Below are 19,985 nucleotides of genomic sequence, written 5' to 3' on the forward strand. Positions count from 1 at the left end.
ATACCTGGTCTGTTCATTCCCTCTGGGGCACCTGGCAATACCTGGTCTGTTCATTCCCCCTGGGGCACCTGGCAATACCTGGTCTGTTCATTCCCCCTGGGGCACCTGGCAATACCTGTTCTGTTCATTCCCCCTGGGGCACCTGGCAATACCTGGTCTGTCATTCCCTCTGGGGCACCTGGCAGTACCTGGTCTGTTCATTCCCCCTGGGGCACCTGGCAATACCTGGTCTGTCATTCCCTCTGGGGCACCTGGCAGTACCTGGTCTGTTCATTCCCCCTGGGGCACCTGGCACTATCTGGTCTGTTCTTTCCCTGTGGGACACCTGGCATTGGCCACTGTCACAGGCAGGCCGGCTCTAGCCATTTCGCCGCCCCAAGCACGGCGGCCTGCCACCGGGGTCGCTCTGCCGCTCGCCGGTCCCGCGGGACCAGCGGACCCTCCGCAGGGACGGCTGCGGGAGGGCCACCCGAGCCGCCTGCCGCCCTCCCGGCGACCGGCAGAGCGACCCTGCTTGGCGCGCTGGGGCCTGGAGCCGGACCGCGGGTCTGAGCAGAATGGCTGTAATGCTGTTCTGCTCTTATCTTCCATTTTTGTGTTGCCATGGTAAGCAACTTCCGGCCTCTCCCGTAACCCAGATGGAGCTCGCCGGATACCCAGGCTCCGACCGAGTGGTGTTCCGGATACCGTTGCCCCGACAACGAAGCTCCGGCATCCCCTGTCTCCTAGATACTGTTGCCCTGGCAGCCGAGGCCTGAGCAGCATCCTTCCCTCCCTCCTCTTCACCGCCCCCCCTCCCGTGCTGGGACCCGTCCAGCCCGGGAGTGCGCAATCTCCGGCCCCGGCAGCCAGCAGGGGCTCTGCACATCCCATCATGGCGCTCAGGCGGCGGACGCTGCTCCTGCTGCTGCCGATGCTGGGTGAGTGCTGGCCGGGGAGTGGCAGAGAGACGCCGAGTCTGGGAGATGATAATGCCCCGGGGCGGGGGAGCGGTCGCGCCCCGCTGCACGGGGGAGCAGAGGAGAGGGGACCTGCCGTGCCCTGGTGCATGAGCAGGGAAGGGGGGACTGACTGCCCCCCCGCTGCACGGGGTAGTGGGGCAGGGGACCTGCCATGCCCCGGTGCATGAGGATGGAAGGAAGGGGGGATTGACTGCCCCCTGCGGCATGGAGTAGTGGGGCAGGGGGACTTGTCATGCCCCAGTGCATGAGGAGGACAGGGGAGGAGGGACTGACTGCCCCCTGCTGCACGGGGTAGCGGGGTGGGGGGGGAACTTGCCGTGCCCCAGTGCATGAGCAAGGCAGGGAAGGACTAGCTGCCCCCTGTGGCATGGTGTAGTGGGGGGGAGACCTGCTGTGCCCAAGTGTATGAGGAGGGCAGGGAAGGGGAGGACTGGCTGTCCCCTGCTGCGCAGGGCCGGGGAACCTGCCATGTCCCGGTGCATGAGGAGGGTAGGGCAGGGAAGGACTGGCTGATCACTGCTGCATGGGGTAGCAGAGCGGGGGGACTCGCCATGCCCTGGTGCATGAGGAAGGCAGGGAAGGGGGCAACTGACTGCGCCCAGGTGCGTGGGGTCTCTGGGGAGAGGGGACCAGCTGCCCCTCAGTGCATGGGGTAGCAGGGGAAGGGGTCCTCAGGCAAGAGGCTTAACTTGGAGAGCGGGTCCCTCACTGCGCCCAGGTGCATGGGGTTTCTGGGGACAGGGAACCAGCTGCCCCTCAGTGCATGGGGTAGCAGGGGAGGGGGTCCTCGGGCAAGAGGCTTAACTTGGGCTTGGGTCCCTGGCTGGGCTGGGAGCCAATTGAGCAGCCCCCTGGGCAGAGCGCTCTCTCTAGAGGCTGTCTGTGTGTAGCACTCCCTATGCACCCCCATTTCTAGGTTCAGAGGGGCCAGGGACTCCCCACCTCAGTCTATGCCACTCTGCGTTGGGGGCCAGGGAGGGGCTTGCAGGCACCCTCAGGGGTTGCTGTCAGGAGGGCTGCGTTGAGAGATACCCCGGCCTGCAGGGACCGGGGAAGGGCGATAGGGAGCGTCGGTGTCTGTGGCCTTGGAATCAGAATGGTTTTAAGAATATCTATATCTCAGTCAGCCCTCGTCCCAGAGGGTGTCAGGAATGTGCAGCCTCTGCAGGCAGGCAGGCAGGCGGGACAGTAGAGCCTATTCAATCCAGGGCACAGGCCCCTGTTGTTTAGGGGGCCCCACATGAATGTTGGCAGTTTTAACTACAGAAACATTTGCTAATGCAGTTCAGGAATGAGTTTAGACTCACTTGTCTGGCTATGAATAAAGGCAGGACAGGGTCGAGTGGCAGCCAGTGTGTCTGAGTGCCCTCCCAACCCCACACTGCTCCGCTGCTCTCTGCAGACAGCACACTGAAAGAGAAATCAGTATTTGTGGATGTGGGTGGGTGTGGAATTCTTACTACGGTACTATCGCATAGGCCCTGAGCCTGAAGAGACTTACACATACTTATGCTTAATTTTATGTGCTGCCTGCAGCCCTGTCAAAGTTGATAGAATTCCTCACTAGGCATAAAGTTAAGGAAGTGCATAAGTCTTGGCCTGACCGTGGCCTTGATGCCCCAGCGAAAGGGGGCTGCTGATTCTGAGACTTTCAGGACGTTCGATGCCAGCTAAGTATTTGAAAACCAAATAGAAGAGGAGATTTGGATGGAAAATTCTACTCTTAAAACTTGTCAACATGTTACCCGAGGTTCCCCTGAGCCCAAAGCTGTTGGTAACTTTAATCTATGCAAGGCGGTATCAGGACAAACCAAGGGAGATGCAGCACTTCCGTCTGCTCTGTGGCTGACAAAAACAAACCTAAACCATGTGCTTTCACTTTAAAGCCAGACACTGAATTAGTCTCCAGTATTCCCATTGGAATACCTTTCTTTACTCAAAGTCACTGCTTTGTTTAGTCTCAAACACAATAGGTTATAGAACACCCTAAGCAGATAATTACCCCTCAGGAGTTTGGAGCGATATTCAGGGGACTCAGTCGCAGGTTTCCGGTGGCCAACCTTTCGTCTGTGGCTGGAGGCCACGAGGTGATCCACTTGACCCAAACCCACAGTTTCCCCTCTTATACCTGAAAAGTTACGAGACATGTCAAGCAAGAAAATGTTACATGGCTGACCAAACAGAATCAGTCATTAGGCAAAAAGCAGGTGTTACAAAAATATATTATTTAAAAAAATAATTGTTAAGCAAGCAGTCAGTCTGGGAGTCATATTTCCCTAGAACAGCAGTTTGGAAATATATCCAGACTTCCTGTTTTTCACAGATGCTTACCCTAGCATATCAGGGAGTGTCAAGCCCATTTCTTGTGATAGCTAAAGCGCCCTCCCTTCCCCCCCGCCACGTCTTAGTTATGCTAAGTTTCTGCAAAGGCCTACTAAATGGCTAAATACAACAACCAGAATAATTGATAGTCCACCCCAGTAATTGGCAGTGGCTTGGACACCTGGCTGGTTGCTAAAATGACCTTCTACAAACATGCCGAGGTCCCAGGCTGCAAAACTCACATTTGGAGCATTTGGGTACTCGCAGCCAGGTTTAGATGATGTCTACACCACAGTGGCACAGCTATGGCGCTGCAGCTGTGCCCTGGAGCACCGGAGTGTAGCTGTTGTGTACATCAACAGAAAGGGTTTTTCCTTGGATGAAGTTAATCCACCCTTCCGAGAGGCGGTAGCTAGGTTGTTGGAAGCATACTTTCGTCGACCTAGACGCATCTATGCTGGAGGTTAGGTCGATTTAACTTAGTTGCTTAGGGCATGAAATTTGTCACAGCTCTGAGCGATGTAGCTTGGTCGATCTAATTTTTAAGTGTACACCAGTAGTCTGTGAGCTTTTTGGGGCAGGGGCTGCCTCTTACTCTGTGTATGTACAGCACCTAGCACAGAGGAGCCTTGATCTCCATTGTGGCCTTGAAGTGCTACCATAATCCGAATAAATAATAATACTACAGTTATGGGCACTGTAGAAAATCTGAAGAGCCTGTCTACATTAGGGAAATGTGCACTAATGCAACTACACCAGTGGAGTAAGTTGTGTTGATGCAAGCCCTGTTTTACATCAGTGCGATACAGCTACATCGGATTTGCTAAACTAGTATAAACTTTTCTAATATAGAGACAAGGCGGGTAAGGTAATATCTTAATGGACCAACTTCTGTTGCTGGAAGAGACAAGCTTTCGAGCTGCACAGTGTTCTTTGTCAGATCTGCTCGCTCATATCCTGGGACTACAATGCTGCAAACAGCTAATATAGACAGGCCTCTAGCTAGAGTTTGAATAGTCCATGGTTTATAACAACCTTTTCTGGAATTCAGATCCAAGTTTGGATTTTGAATGACCCCCCCCCCCCCCCGCAACTCTCTGAAAATTCTGAGGCATTTGGACCCAGAGGTTGGACTTCTACTCATCTAACATGAAAATATATGTATGGATGCTTTATTGTAATCAATTGATATTTGACTCGACTTATTTTGACTTGGGTTAAGTTTGTTTGTTCACTAATATATTTGATTCTACAAATACTTATATTTGTAAACTATATGGTAAAAGTCTCCTGATTTTTGTTTAATATACAGTCCACCTGTTCCAGAAGCAAACAAGTGCTGAGTCAGCTGTTGGTGCCAAAAATGGCTTCTTCAAGGCGGTGTTTTTAGCTCCAGTGCTAAACTGGTGTGTGAGTTGCGTGTAAGGATTTTCTGACTGCAAGTAGTCCCAGTGTTGCTCTATTTTCAACAGGTAATTAAAAACCAGGAGAAACAGCTCAGTGAGCTGGAGCAAAAGTGGCTGCTTAATGACAGGTTAAAAAAAAATCGTTGGAAGAGTTTGGTACTGCCAGTCGAGCGAGGAATATGTTGGCATCACCACCAAAGTGTAACAGAAGGGGCTGCAAGTTTCATGCACATCCACTTTACAGCTGTTGACAGAGAAAGTGATACTAGCAAATTCCCTCTTGCTCTAAATGCTTCTGATGATTATTTTATTCCTTAAGCACAAGTGGGCTGAAGGAGGAAAATGTGCTTATTGTGCAAAGAGAGAAAGCTGCTGAGCGATAATGACCTAGCTGTGAACTTGGGCTGTCTTTACGGACTAGTTTACTTCCCCTGTGGAGGTTGAATTTTGTGTCTCTTGGACTAACCATAACTTTTTTTAGTTTTATCCCTTGGTGTGCTTGGGTTTTGAACCGTGTGTATGACTTGAATGGCCAGCAATCACCTAAGCAAATGTACAAAGCAGAATGTTCTTTTGCAGCCCCAGTTTAGCAAACAAGGACAGTAGCTGCTTTACATGTGGGTAGCTAGGATTCCTTAATTTCCTGCCAGTATGCCCCTTCTCTTTGCTCACGCCAAAAGATAGAATGTTGGGGAGCCCTGATAGCTAGCTCCTGTTTTTCCTGAAGCTCATTTGGATTGGTAGAGAGGTGGTTTATTTTTTGGGGGTGGTAGTGGGTGGGTGTGGGGGAGAGTTTTATTCTTACAAGTTGTGTTCTCTGCTTTGGCATTCTTGACAGTTAGAATGGGGGTGGCGGGATTGGTGTGTGCAGTGAGACAGAACTGACCTCCCCCTCGTATATTTAGAGCTAATGCTTCACAGCTGATTGCATCAAACCCTGATGATTCCAGGAAAGTGTGTGAACTTTTTATAAAGCAGAATCCAGGCGGGGGAGAATTTCCAGAGAGCACTATGTGCTGTGTTCAGGATCCCAGGAGGCCTAACTCCCTGTATGCAAAACACGAGCATTTGGTGCAAACCCTCCTCTCGACAGGATAAAATAACTGCTTTCTTTGCATCATCGTTTTACTAGTGCTTGGGGGCTTGTTTTGAAATTGCAGCATATAAAAACAGATGAATTAAAGATATAAAATTAATGAGTGTAATTACATTTCCAATCTGTTTCCTCTGTCAACAGGTAGATAAGCCCTGCCATCTACTTCTCTGTTGATAAAGGCCACGCACTTCATTGGGGGCATTGTGTTTTGCTCAAAGACAAAAGGAAACCAATAAACATCAGTAATGTGTGTCGTGTAGCAGTACGGGCACACATCATCAGGTGACGGGCACTCCTTTGCAGAGTCTGCCCAGAACCTAAGCACCATTTGATGGTCTAAATTGTAGTTAAGCAGGACATATGGCTGAATTTCACCTGCTGTGTTTCGCCTACCCTTCAGTTGTAGTTCTAACTATAGTTCTGCTCAGGACAAGAAGTGCCTGTTGGACTACACTATCCAGACTCTCTAACTGGAAATTGGGCGTCTGGCTTTGCAAACCTCCAAGGTCTTGGTTTCCTTCACACTCTTTGATCTAGGTAAACTCCCATGTGCACATGATGCTCCCCCCCCCCTCCAGTTAGTTGGAGTGAGAAGGGGCTGTCTTGGAGTTCAATTATTTGACAATGCATTCTTTTCCAGTGATTTAACAATGGCAGATTATTGTTTGTCTGTGTCCATTTGGCATGGGGCAGCTAGTAGCTCTCTGAGCTGTTGCTATGTTGGCCTTTAGGATAGTCAGATCCTGGCAAAGTTCTCTTTCTCATTTTAGATAAATGGAGGTCAAGCAGGCGTCCTCCAGGGATAAACTATGGGGGAGGTAGTATTAAAGATGTTTTCTGCAAGAGAATTGTCTGCCGAAGTTCTGTTATCACCTCTTCTTTTGCAGTCTCTTCCTTTGATTTTCATGCTGTAAGGAAGCTTTGTGTAGTTCTACTGATAAAGTACAGCTGTCTAGCACATAGCTTGGTAGTGTGAAAACATTAAGACAGCTGCATAATAGAGCCTGAAATCTTTAGAAACAGCTGGGCAGCGTGATGAGTGTGAGCTCTGGAGAGGTTGCTCTACCAGCTTCTAAAGCACCTGGTCTAAGTTGCTTTCCCACAGCTTTTGGGTCTTCAATGTACATTTCATTAGGGTTGAAACAGGAGGAGTCCCTGTTCAAACTTGACAATTGACTGGAACAAAATCTCCTGAATTTTGCTGGCAACAGATATAGGTGCAGGTTTTATAAGAGCAAACGAGGATCTACACAGTTCCCTACAGCTGAAATCTAACTGTTAGACTTGACCCACGGGCCCTCAGCGTAAATTTGAAATTTTAATCTGAGTTACCTTGTGCTGTGTAAGTTGCTTCATAGGTGACGATAATAGAATTGATTGGCTTGCGTAGTGTCCTTCATGCAGGATATTGCAAAGTGCTATGGAGAGCAGGTTACAAGTTGAAGAGGAAATAAAGGTTTTGAAGCAATAATGGATGTGGTAGATAACATTAAATTGCATTCAGATAATGTTCAGGGTCGCCCTGTGGGTGGTGGTGGTTGTTTTTTTTAACTCATTAATCCCAGGGATTGCAGTGAGAAGGGAATTCTCTTTCTCTAGTCTTATCCTATCAGTGTGCCTGATTATTAGAACACAAATGTAAGATCACCAGGAGCATAGAGACCTCATACATTATTTAGGTACAGCTGGTCCATTTAAAGACTCTTCTAGCTTTAATACTGAGTTCTGTGCTCCTTCAGGGATTTGTCGGACCTCTGCTGTGTATGTGTGAAAGGGTAACTGCTCAGAACAGTTGATTCAGTCTTATTTCAAGTAGATCTGCAATGACACATTTTAAAATGTGTATTATTCACCTAGGGTGAGATTTTCAAAGGAGCCTGAGAAAGCTGGGCATTTAGTTCCCATTGAAATCCAATGGGACTTTTGTTCCTAACTCCAATAGCCTCCTTGGAAAATCCCAGCCCTAATAAATGTTTGGAACAATTCAGATCCATTGCATAAACAGCCAGTGTTTGAAAGTGGCTAGTGATTTTGTGGGCTTCAGTTCTTAGATGTCCACTTTTATATGCTGCGAAAGAGACCTGGTTTTCAGAGGGCCGAATTTCAGCACTGTGTGAAAATCAGCTCCCTTAAAACTGTCTTAGTTTGGGCCTTCAAAAATGGAGGCACTGAAAACCACCAGTCACTTTTGCCAGTGTCTCTACAGGGGTCTAATGAGCTAAACTAGAGGAGTTTGATCTGAAAATACTCAGAGGTTGCTAAATAGACAGCACACCATATGCTAGATCTCCAAAATATGACACGATTGTTACTTCATTAGTAATAAGTGATGGGGCAGACAGACAGGCAGAGTTGTAGGAAAGAGATTTTTAGAGAGGCCAGGGTTACATGCCAAGAGGCCTTTGCATGTTTGGTAGCAGCGTGGGCACCAGCTTGCGTTGCTGAGCTTCAGAGGTCAGACTGAATTAGGTCCCTCCTGAAACCTAACCCTCTTTCCCCTGTTCTATCGACCTGTTCCAACTGTGACATTACTACAGACATGCATCTTTAAATATGTTTTATAAAAGTGGCTACAATTTCTTATTGAGGCCCCGATCCTGCTACTGCTCCATGTGAGCAGATCCCAGCGGCCACACGGATTTGACTTCAATGAGACTTTGTGCTGTCTGTGGGGTGCACTCAAGCATAGCCAGTTGCAGGATTGGCGCCTTAATCATTTGTGTGTGTATTTAAAAACAAAGAAACAAACTCCTCCACTTTGCAGTGCAAAAGTAATCTAGTCTGTATTTTGGAATAACATAATGCTAACTTTTAAAACTATATAATGCCAAACTAAAATGTAATATGATCAGTTCAAATGATGTTTGCATACATGTGTACCTACACCACGTACTGCTCCTCCAAACTATGTATAGACATTAGTGCATTCTTTGCACTTCCTGCCCCTGCAAACCTGTAATTTAGAATTGGCTGAGCAGGTTTTGTTTAAAATACTAGACCAGTTTTGCAAAGGCATGGTTAAAACCGAGGCACACAGTTTGCTCATCCATCTTTAGCACAATGATGATAAATCTTTACTTGTCTACAACAGAAATGCAAACAGATCCCTTGGGCAAACAGACAGCTAAGCTGTAAAAGACTCTGTTCTTTTAGACCAAGATCAGCACTGGTGGGTGGGATGGGTGGAGAATATCATAGCCAGGTTATCAATCCCTGGAAAATAAAGGCCCTTTCCCTGTTGTTGTAATACAGTAGTATATAGGGGCCTTAGTCATGGAGCAGAATCTCAGGATGCTAGGGACTGTACAAACACAGAACAGAGAGACAGTCCTTGAGGATCTTACAGTCCAAACCCCACTGGAACACATCATGTAATGAAATCTACACCTGCACCTAAGTATTTGCAGGATTGGGCCTAATGGGCTGCCACAGAGACTCGGGGGGATCCTTAAGGTAGGTAGATATGGTGGCCTTCGCAGCAGCCAAGTAACAGTAGTGGAAGGGGAGGTCTCCATGAGCCAACTGCCAAGTCTTCGCTCTCATGTCCCCGCCATCCGTTAATGGCACTGCACCCTGCTTGTGCGGCACGCAGCAAATGGACTTTTCCAGAGGGGCTTTGGCTGCAAACGCTCTTCTTGAAACATTTCTGGCAGAGGAACCTTTTCAGAGTTTACAGTTAACGACTCGAGTGAGGCTGTGAAGCCCAATAGCATACGCCACTCTTCTGAGATTTATTTTATCCCTTCGAAGGATCTTGTCAGTTGCTCTTTTTTATATATTTTCCAATCATTGTGTTAACCTCCATTTTTTTTCATACTAAGCCCTGCAAAAGCTCTAAGATAAACATTTCTTCCTCCCAGTGGTGTTTGTTTAGTTTTTTATTTTTTCAGCAGGTCACTGTTTGCAGCAGTCCTGTGATACTGTTTATTTTGTGCCACACACAATTCTTGGGTTTACTTCCTTTTTGTTGCAACAATAGCGGCACTTTGCCTCAATAGCATCCTGTAGGTGAGGAATTCACAACACTGCAAACGTAGATAAATTACTGCATCCCAGTGGGGTTGGTAGTATTCCCACTTGCACGAAGGGAGAGAGGTTAAGATCAGAATATTCAAACTTGGCTGCCTAAAGTTGGGCTCCTACATCTGCATTTGGGCACGTAAATGAGTGGGCTGCTTTTCAGAGGTGCTGAGTGACCGCAGAGCCACCAGGAACTGACCTCCAGAGCTAAACGCGTAAGTTGCAAGTGCTTGAGGTAAGGAGCCAACGCTATGTAGCTGTAAGTCATATCATCTGCAGATTGCACCAGAGCGGGACCTGTGATACACACATACCAGTGCATTACTCTGAGCACCTGCAGCTCTCATTGACTTCACTGGGTCTTTTGGGTACTCAGCACTTTTCAAAATCAGGTCATGTTTATTGAGGTGCCTAACATTAAGCACTCACAACCACATAAAGGAAGGGTGTAATACACAGCTCTGGGAAAGCATAAGTGACTTAGCCAAAGCAAGAGGGGAAGGGAGCTATGGATCCTGATTCTCCAGTGCCATTTGTTAACCACTAAACAACCCCACCTGTTCCTAATGCACCATCAATCAGGAGTTCTCAGTTTTTCCCTGTCATAAACAGGTAGCTAAGGGTTAATGTCTCTTTCACCTGGAAAGGGGTAACAAACAACACCTGACCAGAGGACCAATCAGGAAACAAGACTTTTTCAAATCTGGTTGGAGGGAAGTTTTGGATGTGAGTTCTTTGTTCTTTGTCTTGGTTCGGTGATCCTCTCGGCTCTAAGAGTGATTTTTCTATCTCCAGGCTTTTTAATCTTCTGTTTCCAAGTTGTAAGTACAAGGATAGTAAGACAATAGGTTTATATTGTTTTTTTGTATTTACATGTGTATAGTTGCTGGAATGTGTTAAATTGTATTCTTTTTGGATAAGGCTGTTTATTCATTTTTTTCTTTTAAGCAATTGACCCTGTATATTGTCACCTTAATACAGAGACCATTTTATGTCCTTTTTCTTTCTTTCTTTTTATGTAAAGCTTTCTTTTTAAGACCTGTTTGAGTGTTTTTCACTGGTTAAGGCTAAGAAACGAAGGGAGGGGGAAAATCTCTTTGTGTTAGATTTACTAAGCCTGACTTTGCATACCCTCTGGGTGAGTGGGGAGAGAGGTTAGATCTCTCGGTACTTGTGTTTCAAGGACTTGAAGCAGGGAGGGTGGAATCCCTTTGTTTAGATTCACGGAGCTTGAATCTGTATATCTCTCCAGGAACCCAGGGAGGGAACACCTGGAGGGGAAGAGGGAGAAGGGAAGTGGGTTATTTCCCTTTGTGGTGAGACTCAAGGAAGCTGGGTCTTGGGGTCCCCTGGGAAGTTTTATCAGGCCCTAAAATTCCTGATTGGTGGCAGTGATATCAGATCTAAGCTGGTAATTAAGCTTTGGAGGTCTCATGCTAGCTTTTCATGTTCTGAACTCTAAGGTTCAGATCTGAGTAGGAGAGTTCTGACATGAGTGGCAGTGGTGTGGAAAGACAAGAATCCAGAAGCCAGTAGGAATATTATTTTCTTTTTCTCTGCTAGGGCTTTTAAGCAGAGAGAGAAAGAGTTTGGTTTTAAAAGAAACCAGAGAGAATTTTTTTCTCTCTCAGTTGCAGTTTGGCTTGCATATTAAGCAAGGAACTATTAAGGTTGACAAGGGGTCTTTTGTTATACTATAGCACTCCGATTGAGAGTTAAGTACCCAGCACAACACCCATGCAAATAAAGTGTTTTTTCTGGTTTACTTCCCATACTAGGACCCTTGCCTTCCTCCCCGCCCCATCTAACTTGGATCTAGATGGGACATCCTTACTGCTGAGAAGTAGAACAGGAGGGTCTCTGTGACCCTCTGACACCTGTTGGCGACCTGGGCTTGAGACCTCTTGGTATGAATCACAGCCCGTGCCTAGGAATAGTAGGCTAGGCTCTGTTCTCAGGTGACACTGGCCTAAATCTGGAGTAACTCCACTGAAGCTAGTGAAGTCACTCCGGATTTAGACTGGTGTAAACAGAGAGCAGGGTTCGTCCCATTGTATGTGGTTGCTGCAGAGCAAACATTGCAACCTCACACTCTTCTATGGGCCAACCAATAAAGGATGGCAGCTGGGATGGTGTTGTTGTCAAAGGACACTGTACCCATATTGTTTAATGAAATCAGTTCAACTTTCTCTGAACCTAATTGACCAAATTAAAAAAAAAAATCGAGAGGCCAGAGCTACAACGCCTCCAAGCCTGACAGTTCTTCACAAGCACAACTCAAAAAGGTAGACCCGTGCAGACCTGGAAAAGGCTGGTCCAAGTAGCCACGCTGTCCTGGGGAATCCAAAATGAACCTGCAGCTTTCTAAAAGTGAAGCTGCATGCTTGTCCAGGAGACCCACAGTCATGGGCGAGCATGTCATCTGAACCAGCAATCAGATTATTTTAGAGGGGAGACTTCCCAAGCCATAGGCGGTAGTGAGCCCCCTTCTTGGATGGCGGTGGGTGCGTAACTGTCCTCTGAGCCTTTGCAAGCCTGCCCTTTGTTGCTGGTGAAAGGGTCTTGTTTTGACAGCCCTGAATGCTGGTTGCTCTGTTTAATCACAGAACAAGGACAGCACATACTGCCACAATGTGCCCAGCTCAGCAGGGTGCAAGGGCACATGCCTCCCTCTAAGTATAAAATGGTCTCACTGAAATCAGTGGGGCTAAATGTCCTTAAAGTAAAGCATGTGCTTAAGTGTCTTGCTGGAATAAGGGGGCATTGTAGCTCTGCCCGCTGAGTTAGCGTTGTGTAGGCCAGCGTCGGAGCCAGGTGTGAAATCAGCTACTGACTTTCTCCATAGTGAATCTCTGATCAGCCTGGCCAGAGGACAGCTGTCTTTGCCCCGCTGCACTGCATGATTTAATAAACTTCCCTCCCACTCAGGGGAGGATAAGACCTTTGAAGTCTTGTTTCTGTTCACTGGGAACGGCTTCTAAACCACCCCACTGCCCCCCTCTTCCAGTACAGAACTGACTGTGCTTTGTGACCCAGCCCTGACAGCTGTTCTGGCATTTGAGCTGGCATCTCCGGGGCATGGGAGTATGTGGGCGTTTTACGGGGCACAGGGCACTCCATTCATGTTCCAGTGTGCATTTATGGGGTTGTGTCCATGGCACGACCCTGGGGCCCCCTCCTGGAAATAACATGCGGCTGTTACTGGCTGTTAGCCAGCAGTGAATGGGAGGGCCTGCCCACTCATCAGCGGGAGTTACTGTTCACATGAATTACAGGGGTTCCCAGTAATCCAACTGCTGGCCCAGACACCCTTTTAAACACTCCTTTTTCCTCTCAGGCCTTGTCTGTGCTCGGGAATAGCCTCATTTTTGCAGCTGGTGGCCAGAATAGCAGGCTGGGGCTGATGGCTAAGTTCACACAAGGGCATTTACACCCATTCAGTTTATTAGGGTTTACCTTGATGACAAATAACTCTACCAGGTACAGAAGACGTAGAGCTAAAGCTACAAGTGATGTGGATAGTACTGTCAGTTGCACATTAGTAACTGGACATAACATACATACCGGGAGCAGGTATAGATTGAAGTGTGTGGGTTGAGGGTTGACTGGAATGAGTGGGGACAGTATTTGTCCCAGAGGCAGCATGGCTGTTCCATTGCTGATTGGCCACATCTGCATTAGAGATCTGAACCACTCACCAAGCAGGTGCAAAGGCTTAGTCTCCTTCACGCACACTTACTCCAGATGGATGGCTCTTTGGAGCATGTACGCAGTGCGCGGTACCAAAAGGTGACAAACTGGATTGAGCCCCCGTGCAGTAGCTCCACCTGCATCACACAGCTCTGGAAAGGGCTATGCTAATGCAAGCGGATGCCTCTCTGGCTGTAATACTGTGAAATTACTTGGAGTGAGCATTGTTGGAAACTTCTTGTGGTTGAGTGACAAAAACGTAATGGCTGCAGCTGCTTGAATGTCTACCAAGAGCTTTTCAGTTCCTGGTTCATGCTCACTCACTTCGGAGAGAGGGGTGTCCTGCTTCTCACATATGTCAGTCAGCCTCACTCTCCTGATGTGGTGCAATATCTTTTATTACTTAATCCTACTATTGCAATATCCCTGCTCCTTTCCCTCTTCCCTCCCCCGTTTTCTTCCCCTCAGTCCTGAGTTCAATTCCCCCGTATATCCCTCAATTTGCAGCAATAGCATTGGGGCAGGGACCATCTTTTTGTTCTGTTTGTACAGCACCTCACATGATGGGGATCTGGTCCACGACATTCTGAAGCTACCACAATACACATAACCAAACATAATAATTTTCAGTTAAAAGCCAAAGTACCTGTGGCAGCATTCACAGCTGCTGCTCTGTGCTTGAATCTGCGTCAGATCTGCTGTTCTTTACCAGCATAGAGCCAATGCGGTGATGGACGAGCAAGCTGAGTGCTTGTTTTCCTTATGGCTCAGCAGCAATGCTCAGGTTGCAGAGATTTTTTTGCAGGTGCGGATGCTGGAGGTGGAAAGGACCCCCCGTGGGTTATCAGGTCCTGGGCTGCAGTCTGGCCTTGGCAGTTAGAAAATAATCTTTTCAACTGTAAATGGAGCAAATTGATCTGGAATCTGCAGAAAGAAACTGGGGCCATGGTTTTCAGAAGTGAGTCATAACGTTGGATGCCCCATTTGAGGCACCTCAAAGGGCCTTTCCAGAGGGTGGAGCTCATCACTTTCTGACAGGCCCCTTTCAGGGGTCTCTAGCTGGGCTTCCCACGTACAGAGGCTCCCAAAATCACCAGTCTCTTTAACCAATCTTGGCTGAGGCTCTCTTTCCATTAGTGACTGTGATATATGCACTGCCATGCCATTTGGGTGTGTGTTGTGAATGAAAAATTTAGCGTTTAGGCTGCCCGGGGCTGATGGAGAGCACCCCAAGGTTCTTGGTCCAGCAGTGTTTTTGGTTTTGAGCTGGACTTTAAACAGTGTTTCAGCTGGAGAATCAGTGTATTTGGCCAGTGTGTTACGTAGCACCTTCTGTGCCTGATGCACGGGGGACAGGAGTCTGGTGCAGCCCCCACTGGAGACCTTTAGCTTAAGCTGTAGCAGCTCTGGAGGCCCCTGAGTCAGTCCCTGGAGTGTTGGACAAGAAGGACGCCATCCCATAAAGTGTGCGCTCATGGGGCTACCTGCAGGGAACAGGCCCTGTGTGCCTTATAGCCTCGAAGACTCAGTTTGTGAGCGGCGGGGATCCCAAGCAGGCAATCCCACCTTAATGTGGAGAGCCATGTCCAGATGCCACATCACTGATGGATGCATGAGAAAGGGATACCTACTGGGTTGCTCTCTAAGGGCCTGGGCCTGCTAATAGTTTCATACTGAGCATAGTGAGTAACGCAGGCTCTGTATGCAGTAGTAAGTCATGGAAAAACTAGGCCATCAATATTCCAATGTAAATTCCCCCTTTACCTTCTCAGCAGGTTCCACATTTGCATTATCTAGGGAGCTGTTCTGTGGCTGAGCAGAGCCGGCTCCATTAGCCAGGGCTCCCCCATAGCTGCCTGAAGCATGGACTGCAGCAGGAGCCTCCATGTCCAATGGGACCCTAGTGCCTCATTTCCTTACAGTTGTTCAGCACTTTTCATTGTCAGGGACTTAACTAGGATTACTAGATTATTGTGGGCCTGTCATGAGGAATCTTCTCTTTTAGACCTTATTATCCCAGCTTGTTCTGCAGTGCCAGACTTCTAAACAATTGCAGCCTTGCTCCCTCAGTACTGGCTGATGAGACAGTCACGGAGCTATTAGCAGTGATTGCTAAATAAAGGGAGCTTCTGCCCTAGAGAGAATAAAGCAGAATTGGGTTTCATTTGCTGCCCCTCATGCTTAAGGAATTTAAAGAGGCTTTAGTAAAAGTAAGGTGTTAGATGTTGCGGCTGCAGTGGCTGCATAGGGCAAATGCTGGATTCTGGACTCAGCATTGGACTGACTCAACTGAGAGAGCGCATGAGTGCCACTGACTCCACTTCAATTGTACCAGCAAGATGGAAAAATGGCTTCTTTTTATTCTACATTTCTGCTCTCTCTGTTTCTACGTGGCTTAATATTGTGTTGCAACTGGGAGCTAGGAACTTCTGAGACCTGCCCTCCTGCTCAGCCGCTGACTTGCTGTGTGATCTTGGGCAAGTGCCTTTAGCTCATTATTGCCTCAGTTTCCCATTAGTCACAGGAGAATATTACTGTGTATGTTGCTTTGAAAAGGCAAAGTAGTTCAGCATCTTTATAATTGCCGACTTACGTACCCAAGGTCTGATCCAGAACCTCCCTGAAGTCAACAGCCTTTGGGTCAGGCTAAACAAGCTGTGGGATTGCAAGTGGAATTCTCCTCTGCCTTGCACATTGCTGACAATGTCAGCTGCATTCAGATTGCAGAATCAGTCTTCCTGCTGTTGCTGCCTGAAGTAGACAGGACCCAGCTTGATGTTTAGATTGCGAGTGGCGTGTGCGGAGCTGGCAGGTAGAACAGTCGTCTCACACCTTGTGAACTGAGCTGGCAACGCTATCCATGTAGCCAAGCTTTGGGGCAGGGACTGTCTTTTCAGTAAGGGCATGAAACTGCGCCTAACCCACTGGGGCCCTGTGTCCTGATTGGGGCTTCTAGGCGCTACCATTTAGACTAGAGGGCCTAGGTGTAACTGCTGAGTGCTGGCTTGGATGATCCCAAATACCCTCCCTGCAGAGACGTGCTGGTGAACCTGGCAGGGCAGTGGAATAAAGCTGCACTGAGATACACAAGACCCGCACGTCCGATAAAATTCCTCCATGCACGTAGCAAGCCTCCTGCTGCTGCAGCTGGAGTCTCCATGGGAAAAGTGCCTCTGACCAGGACACACAGGGTAGCATTTGGCTAAGAAAATATTTGGCTAAAAATAGCAATAAGAGAAATTAAAAAAAACAAAACAAAACCAGGCACTTAGGAGAAGTTAGTTTCCAGCCAAATGGCAAGTTTGACTCCTCCGTGGCATAGAATCTTCTAACTTTTTCATGCCAAGAGTCACATGTGGTGTATATATTATGTTTGATGACAGTGTGCAGAAATCCAGCCTGGGAAGGGCCAGAATTATTATTAGTCTTACCGGAGCGCTATGGGGCTGTAGGCACAAGTCGGAACCCCACAGGGCTAGGCACTTTCTCCTATACAAATGCAGGGAAGTTCAAAATACTTTCCTTCCCTGAGGATAATTAAACCAGCCTCGCCCCAGTGTTGTTCTTTGCATCCTTCATGTCTTACTCACAGGCTGCTTCTACCTCCCTAGTTCCTGATTCTGTTCCTGAGTCAAGAGGCCAAATTCAGCCCTGGCGTAGCGGGAGGTAGCTCCTGAAGGTCTGGGGCTTGCACCAGGGCTGGTTTTAGGCTGGCAAATTCAGTCAGATTGTTACGGTGAATTATGACTCCCTCCAGGAGAATTTCTGCTAACTTGCATTTTTCCATGCAGCTTCCTACCCTTCTCTTGGATCTGTCCCCTTTGCTCTGGCAGACACACAGCACGGCCTCAAAGCTGCAGTAGGGAAGGCGGCCGGAGCTCACCAATGTGAAACGATTCCAGTAACACTTGGCAGGCTCTTAGTGGTGAGCTTGTTGGCAGATGTTAACACTCCCTCAGTACCTGCAATCTGTCACTTGCAAAGTTCATTCGTAAATGTTCCTGTGCATTTGTTAGCTGGACAGTTGCCTAAAAGCACACAGAGGGATAAAGAAATGGTCCTGTAAAGTCTGGAGAGGTGGTTCTAAAAGGGAAGCCATTTCCAGCCCTCTCTCCCCACCCCCTTTGGGCTGTTGGCTTTGCTGATTGTTGGCCTTTTCCCAACGCCTGTTTTTCCCACAGGAAGATGATATACTGACTCCCTCATAGGCCCACTCCGAAGTGCTGCTTACGTTGTGTTGGTCAAGTTACATGATGGAGAAGAACTAAGCACTTGGGAGATTAGAGTCAGAGGAAGGAGTAGGAGATTATAGGTTAAAGGTCCCAGAGTCGCTGTATTGCAGCTTGGCACTCAGCCCGATATCCATGAATACTGCAAAGGCCAGTGCTGGGAGTGTATCTGCTTCTTTCTATTCTTGGAGCTACAGGCAGCTGGTGATGTTCTTTCTCCTCCAGGGCCTGAGTCAGGGAGACACTAGCATCCCACCTTGCAAGATCGAGTTTGGGGGTTTGTGTGTTTTTTTGCCACACCTTGTGCAGATAAACTCCTAACTTGCAGGATGCTGCTGAGGGTGCGAAGCGTGGCCCAGAGCGGCATGGCCCTCCTTGGGCAATATCTTTGCCTTGATTTAGGATCTGATCCTAACCTGAAACTTGACCCATATTGGGTGACGGGGTGGTGGGGACTTAGTTTGCTCTAGTGTGTTGGGTTCTCCCCAAACTCCAAGCAAAACTCTCACCAATAAAAATGAAAATAAGTTCGTTATCCCCTTCCCCTCCTCGCCCTGAATTCCTGGCAGGTGTCACTGAACTGTGGGGCTGTCCCTGGCTCTCATCTGGAGCTTTCTCTGCCATACGTGCAGCTGCTTGCCAGGTCCAAAGAGAGAATGCAAAAGGCCATTGCTGAGGAGCAGTCTGGGAGGAAGGGCTTGGACTGGGGAAAGGCCATTGTTGGGGATGATATCAGGGCATCCTGCTGGCCTCTTGTCACTGCCATCTGCCTACTCCCTCCCACTAACCCCGATATTGGTATCATATCGCTGTTGGGAGGAGAAGGGCAGACACTTTATTTCTGCAAGTTACAGACAGTGCCCTATGTGATGATGGCAGCTTCCCCAGGGCTGGATAGTGGAACGCCAGCGGAAACAGAGACGTGTATTGACTCCTCATTCCAAGGCACTACCTTCAAATCCTCACTTTTCAATATTCCCATTTCTGTCCCCTTTCACCCTTCCTCTTCCTGGCCTCCGTCCATTCTGCTCAAGGCAGCTTGCCAAGTAATTAGAGCACAGGACTCTCAAATGTAGATTTGCGGCTCTGCCACTGAATTGCTGTCTCACCTTCATTGAGTACCTGTAGCTCTCTGTGCTTTGGTTTCTTCATTGGTAAGATTGGTGTAGTACCTACGTACTGCATCATGTGTGTTTGAGGCTTAACTAATGATTGCAAAGTGCTATGACTGTCTAGGGAAAGTTACTGTAGAAGACCACGGTGCTTGAGAGTCAGAGAGTGGTCTAGGGGACTTGGACACCTCTCGCTACTAATTTTAATAATGTAAGATAGTTGTTGAAATTCTTTAGATAGCTTTGAAAATCTCAAGCAGTATTGGTTGGGAGCCAGAGCATTTCTAAGATCTGATATTTCTGTGTCTGTTTGCTAATTGGAGCATTAAGAACAGTGGTCAATAGAATAGGACTGTCTTATCAAATTCCCAGACAAGTGACCTGTTTTCATTTCCTTCTTTCCTTTCTGGTCATTGCCAAAGACTCAGTTTGCACATAAATGGAAGCTTGCTCATCTGTCTGCCTCTCTTCTGAGTTATGCAGTGGTGCAACAGGCCCAGTGTCTGATTTTCCAGGAGCTGCTGTGATGTTGCGAACCTAGAACTGTTGTGGGGGAAGGGGGGCGGGCAGGTTGATCCTTGAGGTCAATGATGAGAGAGACCCCCTAACTCATCCAAGCAGTCACCCATGAGACATATCCACTATTCAACGTATTCTGTGCTCCCTCCTCCCTGCTTGTTGTGTGGGAAATAAACACATCCTGGGCGATGTGCCCTTTGCAGGAAGGGAATAGGAATTTTGGAACCCAAAAGTTCCCTGGATGCTGGTCCTCGGGTGCCTCCTGTGTGGCTTGAACGTTCTCCCCAGGCAAACGTCATCCCTCACTTACTTGGGCAACTGACTCACTCAGTCTTCCCTTGAAGATGGTGGTGGTTTATTGTAGGTACTGCAGCAGCACCTAGCAGTCCCACTCTGAGCCCTATGGTGCCGAGGGCTGTGCGAACGCACAATGAGAAGACAGCGCCTACCCTGCAGAGCTTGCAGTCCATTGAAGAAAGGCCTGACCCCTCTGTGGTGCTTGACCTGCCTGTGGTGGGATGCAGGAGAGCCACGTTCAATTCTCTGCTCTCCCACAGACTCCGGGTGTGACCTTTGGCAAGTCTGTGTGTCTCTGTGTGGGGTTAACAGCAGAGCTCTGTTGTGTGCAT

At 48.1% G+C, this 19,985-nt stretch overlaps 1 protein-coding gene across 1 annotated transcript in view; it reads left to right on the forward strand.

The window, feature by feature from the left end:
* Positions 1 to 851: 851 nt before the first annotated feature.
* JAM3 (junctional adhesion molecule 3) overlaps positions 852 to 19,985 on the forward strand; it is a 43,570-nt gene continuing 24,436 nt past the window's right edge. Inside the window, exon 1 of the mRNA XM_030538451.1 lies at positions 852 to 920. Within this exon, the coding sequence (XP_030394311.1) occupies positions 875 to 920 (46 nt within the window). The 5' untranslated portion in view covers positions 852 to 874. The remainder of the gene's footprint in view (positions 921 to 19,985) is intronic.

This window comes from Gopherus evgoodei, chromosome 19 (assembly GCF_007399415.2).
Source record: "Gopherus evgoodei ecotype Sinaloan lineage chromosome 19, rGopEvg1_v1.p, whole genome shotgun sequence".
NCBI lineage: Eukaryota > Metazoa > Chordata > Testudines > Testudinidae > Gopherus > Gopherus evgoodei.